General features: G+C 40.0%; 2 protein-coding genes across 6 annotated transcripts in view; one reads left to right on the top strand and one right to left on the bottom strand.

The window, feature by feature from the left end:
• Nucleotides 1–26957, bottom strand: part of LOC115186729 (uncharacterized) — a 79569-nt gene that overhangs the window by 1539 nt on the left and 51073 nt on the right. The gene's annotated exons all lie outside the window — the stretch shown is intronic.
• On the top strand, nucleotides 3144–14767 carry LOC115186691 (uncharacterized). 5 transcript variants are annotated; one of them, XM_029746248.1, is made up of 8 exons: nucleotides 3144–3474; nucleotides 9886–9919; nucleotides 10061–10108; nucleotides 10539–10802; nucleotides 11058–11090; nucleotides 11214–11261; nucleotides 11501–11647; nucleotides 11841–14767. In XM_029746248.1, the coding sequence occupies exons 2-8, from the start codon at nucleotides 9898–9900 to the stop codon at nucleotides 11969–11971; spliced, it is 693 nt and encodes a 230-aa protein (XP_029602108.1). In that variant the 5' UTR covers nucleotides 3144–3474; nucleotides 9886–9897; the 3' UTR covers nucleotides 11972–14767. The 5 variants fall into 5 exon arrangements, with proteins under 5 accessions (XP_029602108.1, XP_029602093.1, XP_029602102.1 ...); XM_029746233.1 differs by lacking the exon at nucleotides 3144–3474 and adding an exon at nucleotides 3955–4445; XM_029746242.1 differs by lacking the exon at nucleotides 3144–3474 and adding an exon at nucleotides 3958–4445 and having other exon boundaries at nucleotides 10539–10640.

Raw genomic sequence — 26957 nt, 5'->3', positions numbered from 1 at the left:
CAACATGTACTGGAGTGTCATTCAGACAATGTTGATCCCAGCTATACAGATGTAGCTTCCAAATAAGCAATCATATGGTCACTCACATTTACATCCAACAACTGTGTTACACAGGTTGATGGCGATCCTGGCAGGGGCTCTGAGAGTTGATAGGTCGTTGTACCGTTGGCATGTACAGTGTTACAGCCAACGGTCTGGGCGCTGACACAGCTACCCAGCTGAGACACCACTGTGAAAGCAAGGGAACTCTCTTTTAACTTTGGACACATAGCATGGATTGTAGAATCAGAGAGATAGAGAGACATAGACCTTTAAAGCAGATATCTGTCCACAAACATCCCAGATACTGATACATCAAGCTAATAATACTGATAAGAAACACTGCACACATGTGTATACACCTGCTGCATAAACCCTCACACACTCACACACACCTCTCTCTCTAAATCTCATAAAACATTAAACTAGGCATAAAACGTGACCGCAAAACATGATAAAACATGATGACATTACAAGATAAAACATGATTGCATGATGGATTAAGGCGACTCTGATATTCCATAATTCTCCCAAACCTCAACATTGCAAGACGGTGGAACATGAGTAAAAAAGGCTACATAGGATGATTGGGGCAAAAAAAAATTATAACAGCACACTTACTGTTGGCCTATATAGCTATTCTGTACTTTAGCCTACTTGATATACTGTAAGTAAGTACTTACAGAACACACAAATCAACTTAATTGACACCATCTGCATGACAGAGCTGATCCAACAACCAGAGTGCTTGGTCAACATTGGATTGGTCCATTATGTCTGACCGTCTTAATCGTACAATCTTGAGTAAATTAATCTGCCCACTTACTCGTTTCATTGTCACTAACATGATAGTTCATATCAGAGCCATATAAGGCTGACTTTGTGGGCAATTGTCTACAGACACAGTGGTATAGTCAACGGGTGTTGATAAAACACAACAGCAACCAGGCTACACTAACAGCACTGCACAAAGCAGCAGCATCACCCATGCTAATCTAGCAATACTCAACTCTCAACACAGAGAGGGCAACCACAGCAGCTCAACATAACACAATACAATACAACATCACAGCTCTTGGGAGAACAAATGCTGTGTGTCAACACTACATGGCTGTATGTTCCACCTGTTCTTACACTGGATGATGTACGGTCCATTCCTTGACAGGTGTCTGGTCTTATCTTTCTGACCCAGAAAGATACATATTTCCCACACCCTCCCAATAACCTTCGCTATAGGTGTCACGAGAATTTTCAATCCCAATGATGATAACTTACAATTATTTAAGCTTTGACCAATCCCTGAGGTTTGTAAGACCCTGGGTTTAATAATAATTAGGCAAAGACTCAGCTTATGCAAAAGGTCCGTACAGTTTATTCAGAGAACGTTCTAAAGTAAAAAAATGCAAAGACATGACATTTTATAACTCTTATTGCCCCCACCTCCTTACACGCACATACAGACACACAAACAGTAGGTGGAATGTATCTTTCCCCACAGTCCGCATTCCTCGTCTATCACTACCAAGCTGGCAGTTCTATCCTCCCGAGATTAGAGGGACCTTGACAGGACTCCCTTTCCTGTCATAAGTTTCTTAGAGTTCTAACCAGGTCAGGTCATGAATAGTTTAATTGTCCTCTGTATTTTCTTAGTCACACACACATTTCTCTCCCTTACTTGTCTCGGCCAAACCTTATTGGACTTAGGTTTATCACTCTAATTATTCATTATACATGTTACATAATCTAATAATTTTCTAATAGTTACGTTTGTCTAATTATTCATAATACATGTTACATAATCTAATAATTACGTTTCAGGGTTAAATTCTTTAGTCATTACCTTAAACATATAAATTCCCTTATCAATAGGCCAAAATGTCCTTCCTATAACAAGGAATCCTTTCTATTTCCAGACTCCAGCAGATAAACCGAAAACAGAACAGATTATCCAAACCACAGTATTGCACTCCCATAATGACAGTAGTACACAAACACCACAAAGCAAAACAACCTTCCTAATACATTTTGCTCTGAGACCAGGCTGCAACAACACAACCCTGCACAGTATCAGTGGTAGCTAACAAACACTGCTCAGTGGCTTTATGGTTAGTGTCTGCCCTGGGACTGTAAAAATGGGCCTTGATGCATCTCTGATTAAAACTCAGCATTAAGGAGATAGAGTGTGGGTAAGGCACTGTGATTTAATCTTATACCCCATTAAAAAAAAATATATATATATATGTTATTGAAATGTATGCATTCACTACTGTAATTCGCTCTGGATGAGAGCGTCTGCTAAATGACTAAAATGTAAAATGTAAATGCAACTTCAAAAGTCTCCTGTAGTCATGCGCACATTCATCCAAAATAAAATTCCACCATCCTCAGAATGGATTGACATTAACCAGGTTTCCATCCAACCTTCTTATGCGAGTGAAGTAGCCTACATGTCAGATAAAAATGTCACAGAAACATGGGAAAGCATGCAGTTTATTAGGCTACAGGTGAAATAAATGATGATGAACTTCACAGGGTGGTGAAAGTGCACAGCTATGAGGTTGATGGAGGGTCTTATTCTGGTGACATAATGATCGATGCTTGACATTTGACAAATACAAATAATCTTTCACTTTTGTCCCTAATAATCTCATCATGTAGTAGGCAATAGCTGCACTGTATCAGCAAGCTGTTGGATAGAGCGCACCTGCCAATACCAGAGCGGGCACATTCGCTACATTATTGTGTGACAAACCCATCAGTAGGCCTAGAGTTGAAAACGCATGGAAACTCATTTAACTTGTATTTTTTATTCAGTAAATGGGAATTTAAACTCAAATAAAAAATGTATGTGCACTACGTATTTACACACAGACTTTTATCTGCAACAAGTCAATTTGATGGAAACAACTTTGATGGGAAAATGCGACAGGGTTTCCCTTAGCCGGTAACTGCGGCTTTTGTCTGAAAAAACTATTAAAAGCCAATACATAAAATTGTAGCCGGCCAAATTGTCCAGGAAAGGCTGTGCATTATGTGCATATATGCACGAAGTGAATGTGAGATTGTGTTGCTCCACAACAAGTGATTTAAACTGCTTGTGTCATATGCAGAGTGCAGTGCACACTGCGACCGTTAGTTTTCAGAAAGCGGATATGGTGTTTTGGCATAAAATAATATTTGGATTTTGATTTAATGAATGAAAGTAACATGTGCCTTTATGCTGAGGGCGGAGTCATAGCGTATACACTCTTCTGCACGTTCATTCATGTATGAACTTCTCTGACCTTGGAAGACAGGATACGCATAGAGCAAACAAGTTGAATACAAGTTGGCGTATGCTTCATGTTAGAGATCCAAAGGCGTTCCAGACAAATTAAAGCTGCTGTTTTATTCTGTTTAATAAAGGACTCTTCAGCCTAGCACACATTCAAGGACGTGAGTTTACTATTTAATTTGATCAATTTAATCGATCGTTCGATCATATGCTTATAGAATGCCAATGTCCTTCATTCTCATAGAAATGTATCTAGTTATTATGTTAATTGTGTCCCTTCAACGTAGAAAAGTATTTTGCCTTTCTCATGTTAAATTGTCATGTTGAATTCGTTATTATCCGGCAGACCGGGGCCGTCTCCAGAGTTCCATAGCATTCGGGGCTCAGTCCCGAAGGCTAAGGGCTAATGGGTTTGTGATTCCGATAAAAAAAAGGGCCTTTCCTGCAATTCTACATCATTTTACATGACTGGAGACGTTACAATACTATTTTTTATACCACACAAATGATCAAAATGACAAGCTACTCAGACATTTACATACTGAGATTAATACAACGAATGACCAATGTCTTAAATGCATCCAATAGCGTAGGACAGCCTTTTTTGGACCTAATGGTGGGTCGCGACGTGTCAGAGTAAATGTATAATTATTTAATTCATTAGAATTGATATGGCCAAGTGCAACTGCGCTCTCTGTTCAGTGCGCTATCTGCTTAGCAGCGGTGTCTCTGCTCAGTTTGGCAGCTGCGCGAGTGGGGGGAGATGTCCGTGTGCCTCGCGGTATAATTATTAAGTTACCATATATTTTTTTCTGCAGTGTTTTTGAAGATCACTCCACGACTTACAAACTGCACCGCTATCATGAAATGGACTCAAGCTAGCCAGAAGTTCTGACCGAGGTCATACAGCGATACAGTTTAGCTCTCTTGGTTTCCTACAAACTTTGAGAAACAACGAGTAGCGCCCGCAATGTGTTTAGTGCGGGAAGTGCTTACTAATGTCAAGTCTCACAAAACGAACAAATTGAAACGACACGGCCTGACCAAACATCCACAGCATAACGGTAAACCCAGGGAGTTCTTTCAGAACAGGGGACAATGCTTCAGGAAACAGTGCTTCGACAGTGGAAAAGTAAGCAATCTAGCAAGGCATTGTTGTAATTTTCTAACAGGTACAACAACAACATTTTCTAACATAAACAAATAAGGGAGTACTATCGCTCAAAATAGTAGATGTGAGTTTCTCTTTCAAACAATCGCCTTGTACACAGCTAATAGCTATCTAACGTTAGCCAAAGCTAGCTAGCTACTGACAGTGCAACCCTAAGTAACAGTACAGATGAAGATGAAACATGATCAAGCCCACTGTACATCTTACTGTAGAAAGTATTGTTATAAACAAGTATAGGCTGGCACTGTTGCTGTTAAAATACAAGAAATCATTTTCATTCAGGATAAACTGATTGAAGCAAGATGCTTTTTGAGGCAAACACCCACACAGTACTGGGTTGCTTATCTACTGCAGGAAGTGGTCTCCTGCCTGACTGAGAAAGCAGTAGATGTTCAGATCCAGTTTGGCACCACATATGTGTGAGTCAGGGTTCTCAAATCTGGCGTACTTAAAAAACAAGTACAAACACAGACTCAATGCTGACCCTCAGGGTTGCACTGTGAAAAACTGAGCCCAGAATAGACCTGCTTGTTGAAAACTTCAACCAGCTACACACCTCTCATTAGGACTGTGTGTGTTTGTTTTCTGGTCTACATCTGTGTGATATGGTCGATCAGTTTCTTCCAGTTCAAAATACAAACATATTTATTGTATTTTAACAGCAACAGTTACACCCTAGACCTTTTTTTCAACAATACTTTCTACAGTCATTTTACATCTGTACTGTTACTTGGGGTTGCACTATCAAAAGCTGAGCCTGTGTGTTCTGTTATACATCTGTGTGATGTGATCAATCAGTTTATTCCAGTTCAGAATTAAAATTATTTATTGTATTTTAACAGCAACAGTTCTAACCTAGACAGATATGAAAGAGTGTTTTTAATGGGGGTAAATAAACATGACTTGCTATTTATGTGGGTATTTCATTTCATTGTTATTTGTTTTTAGGTATAAGGGAAATTAAATGTACAGATATTTACGTACAGTTGCGTGTTTTCATAAGCTTGGGTCCCAGGAAAACAGAATTTCTCATTTCTCATCATCCCAGGCTGAAAAAAATGTAAGAACCCCTGGCATAGGCCAATGAAAAGAGTGGATACACAGATTTTAGGCCTACAATATGAGGAGGAAATGATGATCAACTTTTCAGTTGCACTTACCTATTCAAACAGATTTTTCCTGCAATTGTATTTTGAAATATTCCTAAATATCTTCTAGCTGCTGCCTGCTGTTCATTGACAGCCACAAGTCAACAATCAGCTGTTTTATATTTGCTGCGCTGACTGCCCATTTGCTGGATTTCCGACAGTAGACTAGGCCTATGAGCTCATAATGTGACAAAACACAATCTACAGCAATATTTAAAATTAAGCTATTGATCCTCTGTGGCTAAATGTAGTATTTTCAATCATTTATTTATAGATACATGACTAATTATATAATTTGGCAAATGTATTTCAATTTATCTGCAGCACTTCCAGCACTCCATCCTGCAGCACTGTTTTCATTCAATGCACTGACTAGCCTACAATTACGAGAATAAATTCAGTAATAGTGTTTCCAATAGTGGTTTCAGCTATATTGCTATTGAAACAATGTAGACCTTATGACCTTTTTAAACAATACTAAAATATGTCAAATTACTTGAGTAGCCTATGGAAAAAGTGTACAAATGTGTATTCGCATCAGTAGTCTAAGTGACCGAAATGAATCAGAAAAGTATTAGAAAGTTCAGGAAAACATCAGGAAGCTCATCAGGTAGCCTATAGGCCTAATGCGCGTGTGTAGAGAGGATCTTCATTGTTTTCAATTGCTAGACTAATGATCATGAGCACTCACCGCAACTTAGCTAACATTTCCCAGCCTAACTGTAACCAAATATCGAAACGGAGATTCAGTGAAAACAAAAATCTGACAGATTGATTTATGAGTTCCCATGCTTGTCTCAAAGCAGCGCAATGATACTGTCCCAATCAAAATGGCGCTGAAATGATCAGTTCACCACACATGGCAATTTGCTTTATATGTATTATAACCAGTGGTATAGTGACATTATTTTGTAGGTAGCCTACCGGAGCACCATCTTTTAATTATTATTAAGCCATTATTTCTGAATTAAAGTTGGTACCGACATGAAACCTATTGTATAAAATCATTTTAGAATATACAGACCAAATTGCATGATTGCCTATGCCTACACATACTGTAAGTGGCTAAAGGAAAATATAATATTTTTTAATTCGTAAAACACCAAATTAGGTCTACCTTATTATACATTAGGCCATCATCATATATTGCACACTTTTCTTCATAATGCATTTATTACAAGGCTCCACCTTTTCGTTTATTTTACACCATTTATTTCATAATGCATTTTATACAAGGCTATGTCGAGTTTTGAGGGTTGCCAGATTGGACAATTTTTTTTTGGGTGGTATCGATGAAGGTATTCAATTGGAGAATGGAGATACAGTTTTATGATGGGAAATTATAATACACACCATAATACACACACGCACACAAATACTTTGTTTGTACTCATATTATAGCCATTTCTTGAATTTTGTATGAGTTATATTTCATAAAATATTTGTATCTAGTTGTCATGTATTCTTTAACTGTTTAAATGTTTGTAGTTCTCTGCTTGATTTAGCTTTTGGTATATTTGGCCTTTTTATACATATTCTGTATTTCTACTGAAGAAAGCAATAATTAATTAACACACTACTGTAAATAAATGGACACTACATGTTATAAAATGGAAATTGCTCTCTGTAAATAAATGGTGAGAAATGCTGAGTCTGAAGCCATTCAGCTATGGGTTTCACAGCCCTATAATAATGATACAAGATGCATCACCTTAAAAAGGGTTTATTTACAACCTATGGGGTATAAGATTTTAGAAAAAGTGGCATAGGAGAGTCTGAAATTAATTAAATACCCTAACCCTAAGCTATGTTCAATGTCAGCAGCAATTTCTAGTGAGAAATGCTCTGTCTAAAGCCATTTGGCTATGGGTTTCACAGCCCTATAATAATGATACATGTTATATGACCTTAAAAAGTGTTTATTTACAATCTCTGGGGTATAACATGTTGGGCAAAGTGGTATAGGAGAGTTTGACATATAACCTCTAACTTGAGTTCAGTCTTCGCCAATGGGAACCAAGAGGTTGGGAAAGGCCTCGATTCTAGGCCGTAGAAAATCCTACAGTCATCTCATTAGATCAGAACAGGATGGATCAACAGTGATTCATATTACTAATTTGCATCCTAAAAAAAAAATTGTTATGTTTTTCTGCATAACACAATTACATTATTTGTCTACCCATATGATGTGGATCATTGGCAGGTTATTAGATGTATAAGCTTCAGTAACAACAGAACACCATGGTTGTAATAAGACTTTAAACTGATAGTTTGTAAATGTGTAGAATGTGTTTGTTTTGGGTCCACACTGGTAAGTTAACATATGTAAATTAGACAGTCACAGAGGATTTCCTTCTGAATAACTGGTCAGGGCATAGCACTTTCCTTTCAGCTTCAGGCAACTTAAGGCTTGATCACACATGTATTGACTACTTCTATCCATCACGTCCATTGTTGCTAATACATTGTTCACTAGATATAATGTAATTACACACAACACAATGTGGAAAACAGATTGCTTCCTACCACTAGATCACATAACTAGATGTGAGCTGGACGTGATCCTAACGCTGCCACCAATGTAGCAGAAGAAAGTGAAAGCTGCAACAGGGACTCTAACCAGGGCTCATACATGGCAAAGTGAGCTCTAACGGGCGTTGCCATGAAAGCCTAGTATGCCTCTGGGCAGAGACAGTAGGTCTACAATGCTGGCATATGCCTTGTTACAATAGCCTAAATATATAACATGATTGACACGTCTGTAATAATCATCATGAAACAGCCTTGGAAGTGCCATAAGTGTAAGCCAACATGCAGTAGTTGATTATTTTACATTAACCTGTTTAACTGCATTGATAAGGCTTACTTCATTGTAGTCCAGACTCGTTATAGTTGAAAATACCAGGCAGTTTTACCAGGGGAATTTAAACCAAACAGATTGTTTTTGCAGGTCTTCTTTTTCCCCACATTTATTGATGAATTAATAACAGACAAATACAGGTTTTTATTCCAGTCTGGCAACCCTCATAAAATCCGACATAGCACCAGTATCCCAGAGTATTAAGTGAAAACAAGCACGTGGTACTTATTAATGCATTGGCATTAATAAAAATTAAACCTGTAAGGCTACTATTATATTATAAGTATTTCAGTGACAACCTGGTTGATTAACAATATTGGGTTTTTAACATGTTTTTTTAAATATTTTTTATAGAAAATAAATGTGGAACACAAAAAAAGGCAGTGTACAACACCATTTTTCCAAAATGCCTTGCTCCAATAACTTTCAAAAGTTTGCCCCCAAAAATTTTCACACAAATTAAGCCACACAACAAAAACGCATAAAATCTGCTGAAAGACTTTTGAGGCATATTTGCACAAATTGGGTGTGAGATTGTGTTGTACCAGAGCATAGACTATAGGTCAGGAATGCCATGCATGCTTGTCTAAAGGTTCAAATTACAATATGGAAGAGAAGAATAGATGAGGTTGTCATGTTTGTGTGTAGAGAAGGACCAAGGCGCAGCGTGAGTATCGTTCCACATCTTTATTAATATGTGAAACTATGCAAGACATACAATAAACTATAAACCAAAACAACAAACCGTGACGACAGAGGTGCAACATGCACTAACTCAAAATAAGATCACACAAACACAGGTGTGAAAAACAACTACTTAAATATGATCCCCAATTAGAGACAACGATGACCAGCTGCCTCTAATTGGGAATCATACAAAAACCCCAACATAAAAAAAGAAACTAGAACACAACATAGAAATAAATTAACTAGATAAACCCCCCAGTCACGCCCTGACCTACTCTACCATAGAAAATAAGAGCTCTCTATGGTCAGCACATGACAGAGGTGGAATGTAGCATTTTTTTTATTGCCTCAGTCTAACCAGAATGAATGAAGGTAGAAATAAGCCTATTAACATTTTATAAAACTGATAGCTTTAGGGTAGTTGAGGTACAGCCGAGGGGTTGTGATACCATGGGGCTAACATGTATATCCCTGAGATTGGTTGATATCCCACACACAGACTCAGAACCCTTTTAAAACAGACCCCTGGGGATCATCAGTCCAGTGGGGACTAGACTTTAGCCTACTAGAATATAATATAGCTAATATAACCCCACACCCCTAGATCCACCTGCTCAGTACTCATAAGGAAATTAGATTGATTAATGGCAGCAAAGGTTTACATAATGTTTAGACTAAGTGTTTTTTTATTTGCTTGACTCCACAGCAACATCCAAACATGAGTGGGGCGATACATCTAAGTAAGTCAACAATGTATTTTGAGTTTTAGTCATATATGAATTACTGAAAGTGAGAAACCATTATCAAGACCATATGAGTGGGTGTTTGTAGTGAAATCCACATGCATGAGTCCTTGATTGTTTTGTTTTCGTTTCTTACAGTCTGCCTGGCTCTGTTTGGCTGGCCTGTATCTGGTGCTTCTGTTGAAGGTGAGCTGTTCTCATGCCTGCAATGCATGTGTTCATTATGACGTCAAAATGAATCCATACTGTACTTTGTTTTATACACTCCAAATAAGTCACGTCCCCCGACTTTTTGGTTTTTCAAACCATGTCAGAGATTCAGAGATTTACACATAGCATTGGAATCTTAGTGGCCTGGAACAAGAAAAGCCTGAGTACTGAAACAGGGATCAGTCAGTGAACGTTTCAAAGTAAAATATGGAAGTGGTGACAACTTGATCTCACCATATTAATTTGTGCATTTTATTTCCCTAAAAATAATTTCTATATTAAAGCGCAGTGAGGATGTAGAGTGTTGTTTTGATCCAGACTGATCTAAAACTAAGTGTAGTAACTTTGATATTTGATGTTGTGCTCTGTTTAACTAGCCTGTTGTATTCATCTCTCTGTCTTGCAGCTCAGAAGACCTCCCCTGTCTGTTACCTCTGTAACCATGATAACTGCCCAACCATTGAGTCGGTTTATGACCATTTGACGGATTTGACTTTGTGGTCGCGAGGTAAAATGGCTGACCTCCCGCCCTGCCCCACCACCTCCCCCGCGCAATCTGGAAAATGCTTGTTGTGTGTTGAGAACCAGAAGGTCTACGCTGTGTGTGAATCAGAGATCATCAAGCCAGTCTTTGAGGGCCAAGGCAACTCCATGCCTATTATCAAAGCCAGTGAGTTTCTGTGAGGGCCCATGACAGTACAACCTGGGAGAGGATAGTCAATAGAGGGAACAAACAAAGCAGATTTCAGGAAATGGTCATAGGTGTCAATTATTAATGTTAAGGGGCTATTGGAAGTTGTAGTTTATTATACAGTATGGTGTAACCCTCTAGAGCAGTGTCATAAACCAGCCACTGCTATGAGCATTTCCCAGCTGATCCAGCCCTCTGTTGTTGTATGGAATCATTCCTGTACTGTCATTACAGATTGTCCCAGCATTGTTTCAACTGATCAGACGGGTGAGTTCCATTCAATATTCAAACTGTATTTCAAACAAAACATATCTTATGGTTATTTTACATTACAAGAGTAAATTCCATAACAGAGAAAAATAACATAACAGCAGTCTGGGTATTCTACAGTGTGTTTGTCTTCAACAGGTGGAGCTGGAGTTTTGGCCGGGCCTCCTGGTAAGTGCAGAAACCCACAGAACAGCAATGCTCAACTCAGGATTGTGTGAACCAAGCATAAAGATACAAACTCTGAGTTCTTGCTGGTGTGTGAGAGAGACTTCATTGTTGTTCATCGAGGAAATACTACAAATCAAATCTGAAGATCAGCGATGTGTGGTAGTGTTTAAGTGTTAGATGGTGATGATTAGTGTTCTTTGTGCTTAACTGCTCTTCCTGTCCTCCTCTCCCACAAACAGATCCAAATGTCCCCACTTTGACCCCCGATGGCACTGGCGAGTTATCCAAGGAAGCAAAGATCGCTATTGGTGTGCCAGCCACAATCGCCTTGCTCGTCATCCTCGTCATCATCATCATTGTTGCTTTGCGCAGAAGGACCAGATCAAGTAAGCAGGTGGGGGCGGGGACACAGGGTTTACTGGCTAAACATGTCCCTCTCTATAGGAGATTACAGGTTTTCTGGCTTTTATATAGTCACTTAGCTGGCTTTTATATAGTCACTTAGCTGGCTTTTATATAGTCACTTAGCTGGCTTTGAGTGTATTTGAGTGGTCTTTTTTCTTGTGGTTGTCTTCACAGGGTTTTGTCTAGTGTCCACTTCAGAAGTCCAGTCAGGAACACCAGACCCAGTTAAAGTTATTAAAGACCAATGTTCATATTGTGTGAGCCAAGGAAAAGAGGAAGAGATGGACCTGCAAGGAGGGTGTTAAGATATGAATATCTCATCATATATTTTCAGGGTGAATGTTGTCTACTTCCTGTCTAGTTTTATTCAAACCTATGGTTTAACTTGAGGAAACAGTCTGGTCTATTAGAAAACAAGGTGTTACGAACCCCTTTTGCCCTGCAGTCTAGGGGGGGATGGAAACGAGACCCGTAACATATCTCATGCAAATCACAACAATGAAAAGGAACAGTGAGAACTAAAAGAAATCCACAGACAACCTAAACCTACCGTCAAACACTTTAGGTTTATTTCAAACACACGGTAATGGTGTGTGGGAAAAAGGGCTGAACTGGACCCAAGGAAAGAAATAATAAATATCCAAAAACCCCTAAGCTAGTCTTACCTGCTTCACGAACAGCTAGCGAACTAACCAATAAAATACAGTGGGTGGTCCGCCCAGTTCTAACTAGGGTATTTAGACAAAGGTTTTTCTACGGGTAATGTATGCCCAAGGGCGGCTTGGCTTGGTATCCCCTTATCCCACCAACAAACAAACAGCCATTCAGCACAGCAATACATACTCACATGCTAATGGCCAATGTGAGATGTAGGCTCAAAAACAAAAGAGAGATAGCTCTAGAGACAACTGATTGGGATTATTTTAAACCAAGGGAAAGGGGATGTGATTGGGTAAGGGAAAAGGAGCAGGTGTGTCTTCAGATTGGCGACTGATGACTGCCACCTGTGACTAGGGCAGAAGGAGAGAAAACAAATACACTCAGGATACCTGTATCTGTACCACCAGTTTATTGCAGTTTGATAGCTTTAACTCTGCACATTAGCAACAGGGGAAATTAGTCTCTTGGGTTTTCTAGGGTCTGAAAGTAAAGTCTTGGGAGAGGTCTCTGTGACAAGTTTGCACAGAGGGTCCTGCCTTTCCATAGAGTGGTAGGTCAAACTATTCGGACACTACAGACGTTTACGTGAGAAGACACATTTTTGGGATGTCTCATGGTCTGATAAACACCCTCTAGCTCTGTCACCTTTCACCGCAGATGCAGAAGTACGACACTGGCGGATGCGGTGGATTGAAACGCATCCAATGCAAAAAAACATACAGGATCTCAATCTTAAACTGAGGGATTTTGATAGATTTTTTTGGTTATGTAACTTAGATTGACACACCGGTGTGTCTCTAGGGGGTTAAACCATATACGTTTTGGTTCACCAAGTTTGTGTGTTTTGCACAGGTCCGGCCCGCTCGTTAGGCACGATTAGGTGGCCGCCGTTGGCGCCAGATTGACGAGGGCGGCATTTTCTGAGCTAAACTGGCCAAGACGAACCTCCAGCAACACATAAAACCTCACGTAATTCTACCCAAAAACGAGAACATTTTCTCTCAACCAGTGGCATATGGGCTTTTTAAGTGAGCGCTGATGCCGCCCTGTGATAAGTAGTGCCCACTTTGTCAAAGGCAAAGGGTGCTGTTGGAGAGAAGCATCGCTGCGGCGCTCCACTAACATTCTGTCCCAAAAATCATCTAAGATAAGTCATTTAGCAGGTACAGTGGGGGAAAAAAGTATTTGATCCCCTGCTGATTTTGTACGTTTGCTCACTGATAAAGAAAGGATCAGTCTATAATTTTAATGGTAGGTTTATTTGAACAGTGAGAGACAGAATAACAACAAAAATATTTAAAAAAAACGCATGTCAAAAATGTTATAAATTGATTTGATAAAGTTGGGTAACTGATATTCAGGGGTTAAATAGCCAAATCACAGGAATCAGGACTAATAAAGCCAATACAACGACCTGTTTTACAAACGGTGGGCCTACCACATGGATGGGCATTCATAAAATTCCATTGAAGGCCGACATGGTAAGCTTCACACCAGTATGCACGGATCAACGCTGACGTCTTTTGGACGTCATTTTTGGTCCTGTCCAGGCGGCTGTCTTTTGTGTGTTTTACAAACGGTAGGCCTACCACATAGATGTGCATTCCTAAAATGGAATACCTCAGCATGCACGGACTGACGCCTTTTGGACTTATTTTTTTGGTTCTGTCCGGACCGTCTATGTTTGGTTCAGATTTGGTTTGGTCTGGAACACCCTTGATTTGACCCAAACATAGATGTCTATAAATGATGTAACCTGATTTCAACATTTGTAAAATATATATTTTCAACCTTCATTCAGAACCTAAATAGAACCTAACTTCAATGTTTGGAAAATACTTATTTTAGACGTCTTGTCAATGTAATTTTGCTCACTCTGACTATTCTAGTTTTGCCTGCAGTAGGAGACAGAAAAGCCAGGACAAGCCCTGGTTTTGCATGGTTGATTGAAACATGAAGTTATGTTTTTACCATTGCAAGTATTTGCATTGTACTGTAATTGCTTGTCTGGTGAGGTTAATTGGTGTTAGTGATTAGTGTTCTGCAGAGGTGGACCAGGAAGAGGCCTCCAGAATAAAATACTGTATACAAGGGCCACATGTTTGAGTTAATAAATTCTCCTCAGACATCGATCTGGACTGATCAAGAGGGTTAATTTTTCGGGTTTCTTGTAAAAATCTTGACAGTCCACTAGCCAACTATAAAAGCATGAAGGATGCAGTCATAATGTCAAAATGAATTCAAGTTCTTTCCTGTGTATTGACAGTTCATGCATAATCTATTCCGTCCTATTTTTGTCATTGTTCTATTTGATTATACAAAGCCCAGTCTACTATTTACATGCAAGGGCTCCTACAGCCATCAGTATCCTGGTGCAAGTGATGCTCATCTTATGTGCTCGTTCCTTGTCTATTTTCAGAATAAACACCAAAGACCTGGGATCGCTGGCTGGGCATGTGTTTATTTACACAGCACATAAATAGCAGTACAATCACATCTGTTAACATCTGTTTATAAAACTGGTGAGGCCATACCCAGAGAAGAAGAAAGGGAGAGAAGAGGGAACAGGTTTTAGGAGTTCCATTCCTATTGACCAAAGTCCATATCTGGATACACATCACTGATTTAAAGTGTTTCAACTGATTGAGGGTTGTTCCCACAGCTGTCTCTCAGCCAAGCACAAAGCAGCTCTACAGAGGAATTTACATTTCAGGTTAATTACACCACCATTCCTAGTTACAGAAATGTCTTTGTTTGAGTGGTCACTATGGAGATGAACAGTAAATACCAAAACAGAACAGTAGTCTTTTCCTGTTTACGTCCCTGACTCCAGTATGACATGACACCATATTGTATTCACAGTCTGGGAGACTCATAAGACTCTTAATCAACATCCACACCCCAGGAACAGTTCTTGGTGGTGGTTAACTGCCTTGCTCAGAACGGGCAGAACGTCAGATTTTTCCACCTTGCCGGCTCGGAGATTCGAACCAGCAACCGTTCAGTTCAGGGGTGCAACTTTCACTGGAGACGGGGGACACCCCCCCCCCCATTCTGAAATTGCATTTTTGTCCCCCCCCAGTTTTATCATTGGAATGTGATACAAAAAGAGGCAACTGAGTGCTTTAGGACCATGCGGACGCCTCCGAGTGGTCGGGTAGGCTGTTTGGAGTGTTTATCCGACTGGATAAAAAAAAAAAAAAAAAAGTTATGTCCTTCCCACTTCTAAACCCAAAGTTGCACCCCTGGTTCAGTTACTGGCCCATTACCCTCAACACCATAAAGAATGGAACACAATGAGCAGATACATTATTAACAGCAGCTCCAGGGCCCTCGCCCAAAAAGAAATCAGCTTCCCCATGATGGCCTAAGGCAGGCTCCCCTATGCATCTCACAGACACACCCCACCCACCCACCCTGTCAGCTCTGACAAAACAAATATGTCAAGAGCATAACAGACCGTCTGTGGCAGACTATCACAAAGGTGTGACGCTATTATGAATCTAAATATGCCTCACTCTATTAACTAAATAAACAGTTTCCCTCTGGTTACGTTACTACTCCACCTCCAGCTAGTCAGTTAAACAATCTGTGCAGAAGAAGAAGAATACTGTTGCTACCTCTCCTTCCAACCAAGGTGCAGGAAGAGAAGAGCCACACCCCCCCTCTCTTCTCAGCAGTCTCACCACACTCTCAGCCTCCCCCTCCCACACACACCTCACACAAGATGAGCATCATCTGATCTGTTTACTTCAATTTAAATAGAAGGTTCTGGATCTCAATGCTGTCCTGTCCGTATCTGACACCAATCTATTGCAGTGCAATACGCAGGCTGCTCTATTTACCCAACAGACAGAATATCATACCAGTTCTGTGAAGCAGACTGGATATTATAGTATGTCCAGAGAGAGAGGTGAACTGTCTTCAACACCTACAAGGGATCACTTGACCCAACCTCTATTTAAATGTATCCCCAGAGTTGGAGTGACAACAAAGAAAGAGAGAGAGAATTATGTCAAGACCTTCCGAAGATGAGGGACAGATACTCTTCGCAGTAGAGAGACAGAACAGTGGCTAAAGAGGAGGGAGAGTTACACTGGTACTCTCTCTCTCAATGATGTACAATTACTCATTTTGTATATACAACTATTACACAAAAACAGAGCTCACTTGCACCCCTATGAAATGTCTCTTACAAAACAGTCAGACTGTCTGACACTACAGTACATGAGGTACTTCTGAGAAAAATAATGAGTAAGACTTGTGGTCACACCCATATAGATAGACAGCAGGGAGCTGGCATTTCAACTGTGAAGTTGAAGGCTACTTCAGAAATCCCCCAAATGTATTTATATAATCTCATGGCATTCCCATTTTACAGTTTGATCCGTACCTTCATTATGTCCACTATTAGGGACTGATGAGTCTGAAGGGAACATAGACTGGTATTAGGATACTAAACAACATGGTTTTAGTCTGAAAGCTATTGTTGAGAGACTGCGAGTGTTTGGTATTAGATGAGAAACGTATGGAGGGTGTTGGGGAGAAATAGAATTGCTTGGCCAGATGTGTGGATCATGGAAACAAGGTTGAATTCCTTTCAATGTGAAGTGGCATCTTCCTTTTATTTCTGATATGACTTGAATAAAAGTTTCAAGTTAAAAGTTGTAATGTCACATGCACAAGAACAGTGAAATGCCTTTCTTGGAAGCTCTAACCCCAACAATGCAGTAATCAATAACAATGTAATAATAACAATAACAAGGTGGAACAAAAACACACAAAAATAAGAACATGAAAAAGTAAGTAAGCATACATGGTCAGTTCCAGTACCATATCTACAATGTGCAGACATACTGGATCGATAAAGGCAGATGTGTAAAGTGACTAGGCATCAGGATATCTGATAAACAGAGTAGCAGCAGCATATATGATGATTGTGTGTGTGTGTGTGTGTGTGTGTGTGTGTGTGTGTGTGTGTGTGTGTGTGTGTGTGTGTGTGTGTGTGTGTGTGTGTGTGTGTGTGTGTAGAGTCAGTATAAATGTGTGTGAGCAAATGATGGAGTGAGTATTTGTGTGTTTGTTGGAGTGTCAGTGTGCGTGCGTGTGTGTAGGGCCCTCTGAGTGTTCATAGAGACAGTGTAAAAATAAGAATAAAATACAAAGGTCAACTTAGATAGTCCGTGTAGGCATTTTGTTAGCTATTTAGCTGTCTCATAGCATGGGGATAGAAGCTGTTCAGGAGCCTGTTGGTGTCAGACTTGATGCACCAGTACCTTGCCATAAGTCTATGGCTTGGTTTGTTGGAGTCTTTAACAACTTTCACACCGCCTGATATGGAGGCCCTGGATGGCCCAGTGATGTACTGGGCTGTCCACACCACCCTCTGTTGCGCCATGCAATCAAAGATAATTACATTTGATCACAAAGCAGGTTAATCCTCTGATATTATGGCTATAGAGTCTTAAGCCTCAGGTTGTAACAAAGCTGTTCAGTTGGGATTAACTTCTCACTCACCATTTGTTCATTTGAGTAGCTGGATGTGGAAAGTAAGTTTATGATTACAGTTTATAGAGAGTAAATTGTGTTTTCCAGCACTGTTCAGTTCCATTCAATTTTCTGGAACTGGGAAATGTAAGCACCTACTAGAGCACCTGGGAGTGTGGGCTGCATGCCCAGGTGAATTCTGTAAATAAACCCTGGATATAAAATACTAGATACTTGATCAGTATGTCATAAAACAACATTGAGTGAAATGCACAATAGAACAGAACCCGACTTGACATGCAGTGTGCCTGGTTAAACATAAACAGTTTTGTTGCTATTACAACTGGAAATTAGAGTTAAATACGGGAAAGTAGACACAAACAAAATGATACTCTGGTGTTAGTGATAACAAACATAAGCTAGAAGTAACGTTATAAGTAGATTAGGAGTCAGGGAGTAAAGTTCAAAATATACTGTAAACATAAAATAGGAGCTTGGTTGCAGGCAGTGTATTAGATTACACTGTGAGTTGAGAGCCAGGAGGAAGAGAGGTTATACAGCAGTACATGTGTATATGTGAGAGAGAGAGAGAGAGAGAGAGAGAGGCCGCCACAGGCAGACCTGGCTCTCAAGAGAAGACAGGCTACGTGCACACTGCCCACAAAATGAGGTGGAAACTGAGCTGCACTTCCTAACCTCCTGCCAAATATATGACAATATTAGAAACACACATTTCTCTCAGATTACACAGATCCACAAAGAATTTGAAAACAAACCCAAGTTTGATAAACTTCCATATCTATTGGGTGAAATACCACAGTGTGCCATCACAGCAGCAAGATCTGTGACCTGTTGCCACAAGAAAATGGCAACCAGTGAAGAACACATTGTAAATAACCCAAATTTATGTTGATTTATTTCCCATTTTGAACTTTCACTATTTGCACATCGTTACAACACTGTACACAGTTGAAGTCAGAAGTTTACATACACCTTAGCCAAATACATTTAAACTCAGTTTTTCACAATTCCTGACATTTAATCCTAGTAAAAATTTCCCGTCTTAGATCAGTTAGAATGACCACCTTATTTTAAGAATGTGAAAATGTCAAAATAATAGCAGAGAGAATGAATTATTTCAGCTTTAATTTCTTTCATCACATTCCCAGTGGGTCAGACGTTTACATACACTCAATTAGTATTTGGTAGCATTGCCTTTAAATTGTTGAACTTGGGTCACACGTGTCAGGTAGCCTGCCACAAGCTTCCCACAATAAGTTGGGTGAAATTTTGGCCCATTCCTCCTGACAGAGCTGGTGTAACTGAATCAGGTTTGTTGCAAACCGTAGTCTGGCTTTTTTTATGGCGGTTTTGGAGCAATGGCTTCTTCCTTGCTGAGCGGCCTTTCTGGATATCGATATAGGACTCGTTTTACTGTGGACATAGATACTTTTTCACCTGTTTCCTCCAGCATCTTCACAAGGTCCTTTGCTGTTGTTCTGGGATTGATTTGCACTTTTCACACCAAAGTATGTTCATCTCTAGGAGACAAAACACGTCTTCTTCCTGAGCGGTATGACGGCTGCGTGGTCCCATGGTGTTTATACTTGCGTACCATTGTTTGTACAAACGAATGCGGTACCTTCAGGCGTTTGGAAATTTCTCCCAAGGATGAACCAGACTTGTGGAGGTCTACATTTTTTTTCTGAGGTCTTGGCTGATTTCTTTGGATTTTCCCATAATGTCAAGCAAAGAGCCACTGAGTTTGAAGGTAGGCCTTGAAATACATCCACAGGTACACCTCCAATTGACTGAAATGATGTCAATTAGCCTATCAGAAGCTTCTAAAGCTATGACATAATTTTCTGGAATTTTCCAAGTTGTTTAAAGGCACAGTCAACTTAGTGTATGTAAACTTCTGACCCACTGGAATTGTGATACAGTGAATTATAAGTGAAATAATCTGTCTGTAAACAATTGTTGGAAAAATGACTTGTGTCATGCACGAAGTAGATGTCCTAACCGACTTGCCAAAACTATAGTTTGTTAACAAGAAATTTGTGGAGTGGTTGAAAAACGAGTTTTAATGACTCCAACCTAAGTGTATGTAAACTTCCAACTTCAACTGCAAGTATCAAAAGTAAAAGTATAAATAATTTAAATTCCTTATATAAAGCAAACCAGACGGCATCATTTTTCTTGTTTTTTATTTACGGATAGCCAGGGGCATGCTCCAACACTCAGACATCATTACAAAGCAAGCATGTGTTGAGTGAGTCCACCAGATTAGAGGCAGTAGGGATGACCAGGGATGTTCTCTTGATAAGTGTGTGAATTAGACAATTTTCTTGTCCTGCTAAGCATTCAAATGTAACAAGTACTTTTGGGTGTCAGGGAAAATGTACGGAGTAAAAAGTATATAATTTTCTTTAGGAATGTAGTGAAGTAAAAGTAAAGGTCGTCAAAAATATAAATAGTAAAGTACAGATACACTAAAAACGACTTAAGTAGTATTTTTACTTAAGTAGTTTACACCACTGGTAAGGAGTTAGGTTAAAGAGTTAGGGGAAGGGTTAGCTAACATGCTAAGTAGTTAAAAAGTAGCAGTAGTTGCAAAGTTGCAACATGACAAGATTCGAACACGCAACCTTTGGGTTGCTAGACGTTTGCGTTATATGCCCCCTCTGATCTGGTTGTGATTACTTTGCAACACGTTCATTTAGACACTGATTCCTTCCTAACCACTCATTGTTGAATTTCCCACTTCTGAATATCTATGGCCGATGAACACCAATATATTGTATCTATAATCTGTTTATTGACAAGGATTGAAAAGGATTTGCGCAGTGTGACAAAAACAAGTTACACATGGGATAAACAAACATACAGTCAATAACACAATAGAAAATCTGTATACAGTGTGCAAAAGAAGTAAGGAGGGAAGGCAATTAATAGGCCTTAGTGGCGAAGTAATTACATTTTAGCAATTAACAATGGAATGTTAGATGTTTAAGTATAAATTCTGGTGTGTAAAAGAGCAACAACAAAAAAATATGGGGATGAGGTAGGTAGTTGGTTGGATGGGCTATGTACAGGTTTTAAAATATTGCTGTAGCTTGTGTTTTGTCACATTTATAGTCTGCAGTCAAAAATCCAGCAATTGGACAGTCAGCGCAGCAAATATAAAATAGATGATGTTTAACTTGTGGCTGTCAATGAACAGCAGGCAGCAGCTAGAAGATATGTCAAAATAAAATTGCAGGATTTTTATTTTTTTAAATAGGTGAGTGCAACTGGAAAGTTGGACTATAACTTCTCCCCTCATTGTAGGCCTAAAATCTGTGTATCCACTCTTCATTGGGCTATGCTATTGGTTGCATTTAATAAATGGATCGTTCGTTGTATTGATCTCCGTATCGGAGTAGCTTGTCATTAAAAAAAATGTGTGGTATAAAGAAATATTATTGTAGTCTCCAGTCATGTAGAATTGCAGGAAATTAATACCATCTTAATTAAAGATTCATAATTTAAGAGACCTGATATTTCTTATATCCGTAGATTACAGCAGGTAGCCGTAGCCATCGTGGTTAGAGCGTTGGGCCAGCAACCGAAAGGTTTCCAGATCGAATCCCCGAGCTGCCAAGGTAAAATCTGTCGTTCTGCCCCTGAACAAGGCCGTTAACCCACTCTTCCTAGGCCATCATTGTAAATAAGAATTTGTTCTTAACTGACTTGCCTAGTTAACTTTATTTAATTTTTTTTTTCTCCAAAAATTATAAAATTGCATGCCTTATTTACACAATAAATCGGCAGTCTTTCAACATAAGGCTACAATATGTACGGGACACATGAGCAGGAGAGTAATTTAGTCTAATAAAGAACATTTATGACCATCACAAATACTGTGTTGGTAACTCTGCATTATAGTAGGCCTGTAACTTACACTGCTCAAAAAAATAAAGGGAACACTTAAACAACACAATGTAATTCCAAGTCAATCACACTTCTGTGAAATCAAACTGTCCACTTAGGAAGCAACACTGATTGACAATACATTTCACATGATGTTGTGCAAATGGAATAGACAACAGGTGGAAATTATAGGCAATTAGCAAGACACCCCCAATAAAGGAGTGGTTCTGCAGGTGGTGACCACAGACCACTTCTCAGTTCCTATGCTTCCTGGCTGTTTTGGTCACTTTTGAATGCTGGCGGTGCTTTCACTCTAGTGGTAGCATGAGACGGAGTCTACAACCCACACAAGTGGCTCAGGTAGTGCAGCTCATCCAGGATGGCACATCAATGCGAGCTGTGGCAAGAAGGTTTGCTGTGTCTGTCAGCGTAGTGTCCACAGCCTGGAGGTGCTACCAGGAGACAGGCCAGTACATCAGGAGACATGGAGGAGGCCGTAGGAGGGCAACAACCCAGCAGCAGGACTGCTACCTCTGCCTTTGTGCAAGGAGGAGCAGGAGGAGCACTGCCAGAGCCCTGCAAAATGACCTCCAGCAGGCCACAAATGTGCATGTGTCTGCTCAAACGGTCAGAAACAGACTCCATGAGGGTGGTATGAGGGCCCGATGTCCACAGGTGGGGGTTGTGCTTACAGCCCAACACCGTGCAGGACGTTTGGCATTTGCCAGAGAACACCAAGATTGGCAAATTCGCCAATGGCGCCCTGTGCTCTTCACAGATGAAAGCAGGTTCACACTGAGCACATGTGACAGACGTGACAGAGTCTGGAGACGCCGTGGAGAACGTTCTGCTGCCTGCAACATCCTCCAGCATGGCCGGTTTGGCGGTGGGTCAGTCATGGTGTGGGGTGGCATTTCTTTGGGGGGCCGCACAGCCCTCCATGTGCTCGCCAGAGGTAGCCTGACTGAAATTAGGTACCGAGATGAGATCCTCAGACCCCTTGTGAGACCATATGCTGGTGCGGTTGGCCCTGGGTTCCTCCTAATGCAAGACAATGCTAGACCTCATGTGGCTGGAGTGTGTCAGCAGTTCCTGCAAGAGGAAGGCATTGATGCAATGGATGGCCCGCCTGTTCCCCAGACCTGAATCCAATTGAGCACATCTGGGACATCATGTCTCGCTCCATCCACCAACGCCACATTGCACCACAGACTGTCCAGGAGTTGGCGGATGTTTTAGTCCAGGTCTCCCTCAGGAGACCATCCGCCACCTCATCAGGAGCATGCCCAGGCGTTGTAGGGAGGTCATACAGGCACGTGGAGGCCACACACACTACTGAGCCTCATTTTGACTTGTTTTAAGGACATTACATCAAAGTTGGATCAGCCTGTAGTGTGGTTTTCCACTTTAATTTTGAGTGACTCCAAATCCAGACCTCCATGGGTTGATAAATTGGATTTCCATTGATTATTTTTGTGTGATTTTGTTGTCAGCACATTCAACTATGTAAAGAAAAAAGTATTTAAGATTATTTCATTCATTCAGATCTAGGATGTGTTATTTTAGTGTTCCCTTTATTTTTTTGAGTAGTGTAGTTTTTAACCCATTATTATAGCCTTATTTTGAATACATTTCAACAGGTTTCTGAGTGAAATAATTTAGTCAAACCTTTAATCATATAATTTCCATTAGTGACCCTTCAACATAGAAAAGTATTTTGCAATTATGTTGAAATGGTTATCACGCCATTTGTTTTCTGATGTTACCGGTAATAAATAGGGCAGGCTTTCCTGTAAATGTGTATTTCTAACTGTTTCATTTGTCATAGGGCTACAGTATTTGTCAGCTTGTCACCACTTAGCTTTTTTCCTGAATTATTGCAACGGTCACTTACCGGGACCATATCTGCTCCTGAACAGGTAACCAAATGGTTACCCGGACTATTTGCATTGTGTGCCCCCCCCCTCTTTTACACTGCTGCTACTCTGTTTATCTTACATTTTCACATTTTAGTCATTTAGCAGACACTCTTATCCAGAGCGACTTACAGTAGTGAATGCATACATTTCATAATTTTTTTTTTTTCTGTGCTGGCCCCCCATGGGAATCTAACCCACAACCCTGGCGTTGCAAACACCATGCTCTACCAACTGAGGTACAGGGAAGGCATAGTCACTTTAACTATACATTCATGTACATACTACCTCAATTGGCCCGACCAACCAGTGCTCCCGCACATTGGCTAACCGGGCTATCTGCATTGTGTCCCGCCACCCACCAACCCCTCTTTTTACGCTACTGCTACTCTCTGTTCATCATATATGCATAGTCACTTTAACCATATCTACATGTACATACTACCTCAATAAGCCTGACTAACCGGTGTCTGTATATAGCCTTGCTACTCTTATTTTCCAATGTCTTTTTACTGTTTTATTTCTTTACTTACCTACACACACACCTTTTTTTCTCTCACTATTGGTTAAAGCCTGTAAGTAAACATTTCTCTGTAAGGTCTACACCTGTTGTATTCGGCACATGTGACAAACTTTGATTTGATTAGTAATGCCATCAAATGTTATTGTTCGCATACACACATTTAGCAGATATTATTGCGGGTGAAATGCTTATGGTCCTAGCTTCAACAGTGCAGTAACATCTGACAATACACCACAAATCTACAGTAAAAGAATGGAGTTAAGAAATATTGGGACGAGTAATGTCAGTCTGGAATATATGTGCGGAGGCCGGCTAGTGATGACTAAGTCTGATGCCCTTGAGATGGAAGTTGTTTTTCAGTCTCTCGGTTCCAACTTTGATACACCTGTACTGACCTCGCCTTCTGGATGGTAGCGGTTGAACAGGCCGTGGTTGAGGTCCTTGATTTTTCTTGGCCTTCCTGTGACACACCAGGGGCTGTAATGTCCTGGAGGCCAGGCAGTGTGCACCACCATCTGGAGAACCCTGCTTGTCTAAAGGGTCAGATTACAATAGAATACACCTGCAATGTCCAAATGAGGTGGATTGTAGATTATTTTTATTGCCTCAATAAGTCTAACCAGAATAAATGAAGGTGGAAATAGGCCTATTAACCTTTTATGAAACTGATAGCTTTAGGGTAGTTGAGGATCAGACAAGGAATTGCGAAACAATGGGATAAAATGGATATCCCGGAGGTTGGTTAATATCCCACACCAGTAGAGCCCCACATTTTTGTCTGTTTTGCATGTCATTTTGGCATTCTTTGCACACTGTGTGGCAAGTATTAATGTAAAAAATATATATTTATGATTGAGTTAATAAAGCCGCATACAAACATGGTCTCCTTTTGTGTTTCAGCCTAGCTCAGTGCTTTCTGTGGTGGTGGGGCAGGGGTTGTTTTCTAGTAAAGCTGTGATTGGCTCAGTGTTCTGTCACTCATGGGGACGCTACGTCACCTCCAAGTCTAAGGGTAGAGCTAGAAAATTAAAGCCCCTTGGGTGCTGCCATAGAGTTACATTAGAAGTGCCCATCCAAGAAGGTTTAAGGTCATTGGCCACAGATACAATTATATATCTACAGTAGCTTTGATTGGACTTTCAAAATCTTAGCTAGCAGTCATGAATAAAGTCGACAACCTACTGGCAAGTCCTTTTTAATCCTTGTCATATGAAGATAAATAATTAAGAGACATTTTAGATAACATATCGGTGCTCATCGGCAAATGGACATGAACGTTATACAAGTTGGAAATCGTGAATTCAATGAGTGGTTTGTAAGGAATTAGTGGCTAACTGCATGCATTGCAAAGCAATCACTAGCCTGCTATTCAGTGGAGAGGCTGTAGGGTCCCAAATATGGAATTAAGTGGCTCTTTTCCAAATTTTAATATGCTAAACATTCAACATTGGCCATGCTGTCAATGGAGCATTATTTGTGCCACGCTCAAAACAACTTAACTCGGAACTCCGAAATCTGACTTCAGTGAGTTCAAGACAACTGGGAAGTTGGGAATAAATGAGCTCCGACTGGGGAAAAAAACATTTTCAATGGTCATCCAACTCGGAATTGTAAATCCGGCCTCATTCTAGAGCTACGACCTGATGATCAATGACGTCATCATGATTCAACCTTGGGGAAAAAAACAAGTTCCCAGTTGTCTTGAAAGCACCATAAATCCAGAGAATGCCACACTTACAATTTTCCCACGATGGACCGCTACGCCACCTTCCTGTTCAAGTGAGCACAGCACAAGGTGAGTCCAAAAATGTATTGTATGCTGCTGCATAAATGATGAGATATGTATACTGTAGATAAGAAAGTAATACTAAGTGTATGTTGTGTAGTAAGCTGTTAGTAGCCCATGTGCCCACCCTAATAATTTGGTCTATTTATCTCTTAATTTCACCTAATGTTCTGACTTGGTGGTGCACATGTAGCACATGTAGCCTATAACCTGTCTTAGAGAAATGTAAACATTGTCTGCTTATGTCCCCTTTTATTTATCCTACGGTTCTAACTTGGTGTACAGGGAGAATACTGTAAGAATGGCCCATGTTCTGAATTCTGTCGCTGTACATTTCAAAAGTGCTAAACAAATAGTTATATTGACTAATGTCTTAATTGAAATTACGGATTGCCTCTTATCCACTTGTCGTCCCCTTATGCCATTGTTTGTTCATCTCAATTGTCATTAGAAACATTATTTATTTTTTTATAAGGATCGTACCCTTTTCTCAATTTTGCCTAAAATACACATACCCACATCTAACTGCCTGTAGCTCAGGACCTGAAGCAAGGATATGCATATTCTTGATACCATTTGAAAGGAAACACTTTGAAGTTTGTGGAAATGTGAAATTAATGTGGGAGAATATAACACATTAGATCTGGTAAAAGATAATACAATCAATCATGTTTTTTTTATGAAACATTTTTGTTCAGCTTTGAAACCATACATATAGGATCCTAAGTGTAATTTAGATTTTGTACGCCAGATTGGCGGCATTGTGTGCAGTTTCAGACTGATCCAGTGAATAATTGCATCACTACACAATATTTTGTATGTCTGCCAGGAGGTTGCCCGAATGTGCAGAATTGGTAAATTTATACATTTTCAAGTACATAACTATAGAGAACATACAAAAATGCAATGGTAATAAAACAAGTTAGTTTACACACTCCCATGAATGTCATGCATGATGAATCATTTAGCTTTCCTACAGAAAATACACTGACTTTCACACATCTAGA

Source organism: Salmo trutta, chromosome 3 (genome assembly GCF_901001165.1).
Source record: "Salmo trutta chromosome 3, fSalTru1.1, whole genome shotgun sequence".
In the NCBI taxonomy this organism is placed as follows: Eukaryota; Metazoa; Chordata; class Actinopteri; order Salmoniformes; family Salmonidae; genus Salmo; species Salmo trutta.
Note: the sequence above shows the minus strand (reverse complement) of the source record. Positions and strands in the feature narration are given on the sequence as shown.

Bases quoted from the DNA above. Each gene is read 5' to 3' on its own strand.
- LOC115186691 (XM_029746233.1), top strand. From the start codon at position 4,284: ATGTGTTTAGTGCGGGAAGTGCTTACTAATGTCAAGTCTCACAAAACG. The intron at 10,109-10,538 runs GTGAGCTGTTCT...TCTGTCTTGCAG, and splicing joins ATCTGGTGCTTCTGTTGAAG to CTCAGAAGACCTCCCCTGTC. The intron at 11,648-11,840 runs GTAAGCAGGTGG...TTGTCTTCACAG, and splicing joins GCGCAGAAGGACCAGATCAA to GGTTTTGTCTAGTGTCCACT.